Source organism: Phyllostomus discolor, chromosome 12, assembly GCF_004126475.2.
Source record: "Phyllostomus discolor isolate MPI-MPIP mPhyDis1 chromosome 12, mPhyDis1.pri.v3, whole genome shotgun sequence".
NCBI lineage: Eukaryota > Metazoa > Chordata > Mammalia > Chiroptera > Phyllostomidae > Phyllostomus > Phyllostomus discolor.
Window position 1 is genome coordinate 75690261 of NC_040914.2, and position 8199 is coordinate 75698459.

The 8199-nt window shown below is 42.8% G+C and overlaps 1 protein-coding gene across 1 annotated transcript in view; it reads right to left on the reverse strand.

Moving 5' to 3' along the window:
• The window catches only part of ZCCHC14 (zinc finger CCHC-type containing 14), a 59076-nt gene extending 50877 nt beyond the window's left edge, over positions 1 to 8199 (reverse strand). The window contains 2 exon segments of the mRNA XM_028502146.2: positions 7656 to 7756; positions 7759 to 8199. Of these exon segments, the coding sequence (XP_028357947.1) occupies positions 7656 to 7756; positions 7759 to 7798 (141 nt within the window). The 5' untranslated portion in view covers positions 7799 to 8199.

Sequence of the window (8199 nt, forward strand, 5' to 3'; positions counted from 1 at the left end):
GCTCATGAACTTTATACCTGGTCTTCAAAATAAAGAAAAAAAATCCCACAGAAGTAAATGTTCTCAGATATTCCATACCTTGCAACAGTACCCATACAAGAAAATACTGTCAGGAAGCTGGAGTCAAAAGAATCCACCCTTCCAAGGTAGCACATAAATACAGAACAGTATTCTGAAATTTAATTGTGTCCAGGTAGAGTGCATACACCACAAAGTGCTTCCCATACAACTTCAATACTGGTGCATTCAAAATATCTTGTCAATGTTAGTTCATTTTATTATAGCTAGGTTGTTAGTGTTATTCCCAAGCTTTTATATTTTATTAAAATGTCCAAAAGAGGGAAAGGGATTGTTCCTCTTCCCCACAGATTAATCCTCTTCCTTTTCCAAAGTGATTTCTTCTAGTCAAGACTTTAATATTTCAAGAAGTAGCTCCTACATATACATGTTTTAGTTAATTGACTGTGAATCAGTAAGAAACCCGAGGATATAATAATTTCTTCCTAGTAAATCTACTGAAGCTTTTTACGTGTAAGTCCCAAATAATTAGGAGATGTCTCTATACTGCTCCCTTCTTGAAATTAATCTGTTGTCACTAAAGTGTAAAAAATGTAAACTAAACTTTAATTAGGATAATTAACAGTTATTCAGTTAATTTATTGCCATTCTATAGCAAACTAAAATATCCAGGCTTACCAAGATTTACAATTTTGAAACATTAAAGGAATAAATTCAAAACAGTCTTACTTTCAGAACTACAAACACTACTCCTAACCTACAAGGACAGCAAGGCAGACAGTCTACCAGAGCATCAGAAGGTGACAGGCCCTTCCCCAGCTCTCTGTGTACTCTTGTCCATTAAACTTGGGTTTTGTCATGGGGTAATGTACAGCCAAACTACCATGTTCAGACAATTTCTCCCAATGAAAGTTTTTGCGTGCCAGCTTGAAAAATAAGGAAGTAGAATGTCAATGTTAAAATTAATTAGCATCTACAGCTATGAAATGTGTAAGAGAAATGGCCATTAAATACAGGCAACTAAGGAAGCACCTGAGTTGATAACAGGTACTATTACCAATACGGCCATAGAATAAAAGCACTAAGAAAAAAAATATTTTCACTAGGATGGCCTTTCATAAACACCCAGCACTTCCTTCCCACTAGGTTTTCACACATTCTCAGAACACAGCAGTGGCAGGGACTGTGGGCTCTGGGACTGAAAGAGAAAGGCAATCTCTGCCCTCCAGTAAGTCAAAGTCTGGTGATGGAAATTTAAAGAAGCCTATTATAATACAGTATGCCAAGTTCTAGGATAGAAGGAGGAAACAGAAAGTTTAGTAAGTATGGGCCAGGAAGTCAGGGCTAGGGTGCCTCAGGTAGGCACCAGGTAATCCCATCTGAGAGAAAGAACATCATTTGCAAAGGCTCAGTGGAAAGAGAAAACTTGCAGTGAAGGTACTGCAAGTACAGACAGAGATGAGGATAGGTAAGCAATGAAGGTAGGTCATTAAGACGGCAGGATGCCATGGCAAGAACTGCACACCAGAGAGTAAAATCCTGTAGGCATCTTACCAAGCCCATTCCAGTGACACCATTGGAACTATTGATGGAAGCTAAGAGTGGGGCCAGGGAGACTAGCTGTTATAGTGGATTACAACTAGGTCAGGGAGACTACGGTCAACTACACCCAGGTCAAGGTCAGAAGCTGGGTACGTCAGTTATTTCTAAAAAAGAGTTAATTTAATTATAAAAAAAATAGAGCAGCTATAAAGTTTTCTCTTGTTGACTTTAAACAATGACATCAGCTGAATTCTAGAAGGAGATCATCACTTACACTTCAGCATATACTCTTTACTCGGGACAGAATGCAGTTTACATGAGGCTAGGGTGGTGCTTGTTCCCTGAAGACTAATTTTATCCATTCCCTGGCTCCCTGGCAATTCGTCCAAAATCTAAGTCTGCCTACACAGAAGTGTGCCATATGTGGTGACCAGCATGCCAAGTGTGGTGGGGACAGGTTGAAGGAGAGGGAGTAGAGATGGACAGACGGACAGAAGAGAGGAGACAGGGAGAACCTGGGTTGTGGCCATGTTGATGGAAAACAAATCTACAGGATGGTTGGACTTGGAAACAAGCTGGCTGGAGGATGTGAAGGCAGGCAAACTACCTATGAAAGGCATGGGCTTCTCACTAGGGGGAATGGGGACAAGGGCAGAGTGATCCACAGTGGGAATAAAGAAACTTAGCTTTGGACAAACTGAGCTACCTGAAACCTCCAAGTTGGAGCTCAGGTCTAGTTGGACATCAGGTTTATATTCATCAGTGTGAGTGGCAAAATCAAAGCTGAAAATGTCATGAATTATAAGGTAAAAAGAGAAGGGAAAGATGGAGAAGAGAGGAACACCATCAAAAGGATAGGAAAGCAGTTGCAAATACTCAGAGAACCAGGAGGAAAACCAGTGGTGCCTAATCAGAGGCCTAATGAAGATTCTCAGTGGGCTGCCCAGGCCATGCCCAGACTCCTTTAAGCCAGAATCTGGGGGAGGTACCTCAGCAGCCATACATATTTAAAAAAAAACAACTCTCTCCTAGGAATTCCACTGTGTGGGTAACCCAAAGAACAAATGAGAGATTAAAAAAAAAGATAAGGATTGAAAAGTATCCAACGAAACTGACAAAGTCATCATCAGATAAAAACATCAAGGAAACCAAATACAGTCTAGAAGTAAACCTAAATATATATGGGAAATGCAGCAAATTATAAAAGATATTTCAAATCTTGGAGGGAAAAGATGGATTATGCAACAAATGGCACTGGGGCAACTGGGTTGTCATCTGGAAAACATAAAACTAGCTTTCTACCTTACACCATAATAAATTCCAGATGAATCTGTTAAAAGCAAAATGAGAAACCACACAAATTCTGAACCAGAAGAAAACACATGGAATGTCTGTATAATGTATAATGCATATGTATAATATATGTACAGTGCATAATGTATAATGCATTTCTGATTATGACACAAAACTCAGAAGCCATACAAGGCTGGTAAATTAAAAAAAAAAACTGCATGGCAAAAGTCCAAAGGCAAAGGAAAAAAAACCTGGAAAATAAATATTTGCAAATTCTAAAGACAAAGGACAATTTCCTTGAAACTTAAAAGAGCTCCTAAAAAAACAATAAAGATCAACAACCCAACAGACATGGCAAAGGATATGGAGAGCTTGCCAAAAATAAAGGTTCACTTGAAAAAATATTCAACCTTGCTCAGAAAAGGACTGCAAAATAACATCACACTACACTGAGATGTGTTTCTCACCTAACCAAATGGCAGAGATCTGGGGAAGGGGATGAGGGAAGCTAACTCTTCATACTAGTTAAAGGTATACAAACACACACTCACACACTGCTGTGGGAATTCCAAAAGATGGATCTTGGCAATATCTAAAGTAATCATGTAAGTACAGAACCATCAATCCCACTTCCAGGTTTCTATTCTATAGGTACACCTACTGAAATGTGAAAGGCTATGCATACTGCTTATCATATGTATTGGGTTGGCCAAAAAGTCTGTTTAGTTTTTTCCATAAAATAAAAGACATTTTTCATTTTCACCAATAACTTTATTGATTTGGATATTTTGAGTAAGTCAGCTATCTTCTGCTATTGTCTTCTAGTGGGTAGAGGCCAAGGATGCCACTAAACATCTTCCAATGAATGCATCAGACAGCCCCACAGCAAAGAATTATTTGGCCAAAATATCAATGGTACCAAAAAACTTCGCAAACCACTTTTGATATGTTTGGTCAGTCACAGCACCTTCTCCATACACTGCACAAATCTTTTATTTTATTTCAGTTGCATTTTTAGCTTTCTTGAAATCATAAAGCATAATACACCGAAAATGCTGTGTATCCTTCCATCTTCAATATTAAGATGGCTACACTAAAATTCACCAATTCTGTAAGTTTATTTTCAAATGCATGCTGATATGACAAATGTCACAATACAATCCAACATTATTGTTTTGAATAAAGTTAAAGACAACTAAGCACTACTAGAGCTATTCTACAAAAAAAATGTTACAGACTTTTTGGCCAACCCAATAGATGACACATATGTAATATGTCAAAGACACTGAGTTGTCTGTAATGGTAAGGTGGAAACAAAATGTCCACCAATAGAGACTGATTAAATAACACATGAGCTAGAATGAAGAAGCTCTATGCACTGATAGGGAATGCTCATCAGGAAAGACTGCCAAGAGAAAGGGACAGACCATGTGGGGAGTAACACGGCAGTCATCTGTTAACACAGAGTCTCTCTAGAAGACTGTCCAAGCAACAAAGAGAGGGGCATGGCTGGACAAAGGGTAAGAAACCCAAAGGAAGACTACCACCCACCACATTCCTCCACTGAACACTTAAAATCACTGTTTCCACATGCCCTTAAGAAATCAATCTCCTAAAGGGTAGTTCCAGTATGAATTCCCTACCATAAAGATTCTGAAACACAAAGGTGGGAGGGCACAATTCTCTCAATGCACTGAAAGCCAACAAATTGCATACTTTAAAGGCATAATTTTATGATATATGGGTTAAGTCTCAATAAAGCTGTTATTTTAAAAATTAGCAATATGGCCATAGCACATTATCACTTACATAGAGAAAAGACTACAGAGGATAAACTTAAATTTCTCCCCAAACTACGGCTGTAATATTTAAATAAAGAGGAAAGACAGAGGTAGTGTTAAGTCCAAGCCAACCATTACCACTATTCCCATCGTGCCTTAAGGAACAGCATACCTGCAGTACCTACCTGTCAGCTACTCAGTACAGTAAAGCAGCTGCAATCTACTCCTAGCTCTACCACTCTGAATACTTCCTCTTTCTGAAAAGTAAAATGTCTGTTTTACATTCCTCACACTTTAAACTCCTATTGCAAGTCCTCAGAGCAATAAGAATTTTATAATAACATAGTAAGGGTTGGAGAAACAATATAAATAGTGCCAACAAGCAGTAATATAGTTAATAAAGTGTCACTTTAAATAGGATAAAGAATGAAGCAGTCAACATCTTTATCTCTAAAAGATAAACACAAAGTCTCTAGGCCCAGAGTTTAAAACAAAACACAACAGCTTACAAAAGAAATACAAACAGAGCTTTAATGGGGCTGCTTTCTCAGGTTTACACTAAGTGTTAGATTTAGAGAAACTAAGGCAGCAAAATGCGTAAAGGCCAGATTTCCTTTGAGTTGCTTACTCCAAGGAACAGAAGAGTTTATCAATGTCAGGCCTTAACTTTAAATCAGCAAAGGAACAGAAAGTTAAATGAACTTAGTTTAGCAATGACGTAGGGGATGTAGGGAAAACTAGATACCACAGTTGTTTTGAAATAAGGAAGCAATACCCCCAAGGTTACTCATTATAACCTCATTATTAAAGTCAGGCAGAATTCTCCAATTTCCCCAGGATGAGCAAAAAACACGGTAGTTCTAAGTTACGTATCCAAAAATCAATTTAGAAAACATGAACACTCCGAGACACAAACATTTTACTCTGTAACAACATGCCTTGCTCAAGTTAGCATTCCTCTGTAAAAAGTCAGAGAGGACAGAAGGAAGCCCTCAGTGCACATCTGCTGGGCACTTCACACGTGACCTCATGTGACCCTCCAAACAAGTCCATGAAGCAGGTAGTTTGCCCTCTAATGAGAACACTGGAGGATGGAGGGCTCTGGCCAAGGTCACTTAGTTGGTTAATTCAGTGCCCATATGGGTAGGGGGGTGGAGGATGGATAGATCAGCCCCTTCATCACATCGAAGGGATTTCTGACTTGACAGAAAGTCTTTATTGGTATTTTTTCCCCTAGCTTTTAGCTTACTGCCCCACCAAAATAATGACCACCATCTTCTGCTTTTAATAAAGCAATGCATCTGCACATACAAAAGGCCCCCCTCAAGAGCTGAGTAAACCTGGAATCACAGCCATGGATGTTATCCATGTATGGCATTTAACCTAAAGACTAACCTCGCATGAAGCTGACCTTAGGGGACTGAAATCCCATAAACAGGTGACACTCCACTAGCACTCCAAAGCTTACTGAGCTCCCTACAGATCACCACGTTCCCTGGGACCCAGCTTTCTCTTTGCTGTAGCCAGGGTAACATTTTTTTGCTCAGTACACAACATGGGTGGGATCGGAACACTCTTAAAAAGAAAACCACAGTTTCAGGGGTCAATGTTAACAAGAAAAAAAAAAAGGACACATTAAAACTAACGCAGGGACCACAACCACTTCTTAGAGGAAGACATTAAAGAAAAGCCACAATGCAGGGTTGGAAGATAGCTTAAAACCACCAGCAACCAAACCATCGAGTATCAACATTACTTAAAGGACCTTAGGCACCGTCAAAAAAAGATACTGAACACTACTGGTCCTGACTGTAATCTCATTTCCCAACGTCAGTGTGACACCTTGAATATGACACACTTGGTCAAAGAAAAATCTTTTTTCTCTTTTGGCACTGGGTCCCAAAGAGCCGTTAAAAATAAGTTTGAGCCCCACTTTGTTTACATAGTTTTGAAACATTTAGACAAAAGTTCACATTTCTAAGTGGATGACCATGATGCCCTTCCTGTTTAACTTGGAGACTGGAGATCTTTAACTTAACCTAGCATTCTTAGGAGACTGATACCCTCAACACCCACAAAGAAAGCCCCTGAGAAATAACTGTCTCACATGCCACTGTCTGTTAAACACAAACAGAAACACAGATATGCATGTGGATTCATAAATACACATACACACATATCGATACACTCATACACATTCACCAGTAGGTATACACATCCATGCATGCACTCTCAAATACACGTGTACATGTGCTCACACCCGTGCACACACCGGGCTACAACCTTCCCCATCCCGCCCGCCCCCCCCCCTCCCTCTCCAGCCGCAACACCTGACCACTTAGCGGAAAAAGACCCAGGTCTGGGATGCCGCACGATACCCCGAAAGCCTATGCACGTTCTAGTGCCTTCTCATCTCCATCTCATAATGGCTTCCTTTTCTAGTAACAAACAACAGATTCGGAGAAACCAAGGCGACACAATGTGTAAATGTTATCTGTCGCCCAGAGCCCGATTTAAGGAGACAAAGGCCTGAAAGAACCGCACAGGAGCTACGACCTCTGACTGGGCTATCTGTCCTCTAGTGGAGCCAGGAGCGCGGCCCTCCCTGACACCCCGTGACTGACCCCGGTGAGATGGGTGCAACAGCCCCAAGGGCGTGAGGTGCCAGACTGGTTTGGGGGTGCGGGGTTTGTGGGTCGAGGTGGGGACAGGGACTTTGGGAAGGGTAAGAATACATGGTGGAGGCTTGGGACACAATTGTGAAGTGGAAGCTTGAGGTAAGTGCTTGGGGGTGCGAGGTGGCGACTCCGGGCACGGGAGGGAAGCTTGGGGTTGGGGTAGGGGTTTGGAGTGGAGGCTTAATGGACGGGTGGGCGTTTGGGACCCCAAGTGAAAGCTTGGGGAGGTAGTGTAATTTTGAGGTCGGGGGTGAAGGCTTGGGTGTGGGTGGGTTTTGGGGGAGCTGCTGAAGCTTGGGGTGCGGGTGGGCGAGCCGGACCCGCCCCCCGCGTGGGCACTCACCTTGTGGCAAGACGGGCAGGTGGGCAGCGCGCTCTTACCCCCGTGGCCCCCGCCACCGCCGCTCAGGCTGCTCTGAATCTGCGTGAGCTCCTGGCGCAACACTGCTTCTGGTGGAAGCTGAAGGCCGGGTGGTTGGAGGCCATGGTGAAGAGCAGCAGGAACTCATCGCCCGTGCGGCCCTCGTTGAGCTGCAGCCCGTAGTTGTGGATGATGGAGTCGATGTGCGTGAGCGTGCGGTAGAGCACGCCAGCCGCCTCGCGCTGCTCCGAGCCCAACAGCGCCAGCGACACCAGCAGCTTGCTGCGCACCACCTCGTCAGTCAGGTTGGTGAGGCTGCCCAGGTCGGCGGGGTTGTTGGCCTTGATCTCTGAGTCGCGCAGCGAGTGGTAGTCCTTGCGCGCCAGGTCCTCGAGGCACGAGCCGAGGAAGCGCAACTCGAGAGGGATGCACAGGTCCAGCAGGCCGCACAGGAACTCCACGCGGTTGTGGCGACGGCAGCTCCGAGAACCAACGGTACAACCGTCCCTCTGCAGCGGGCAGCGCT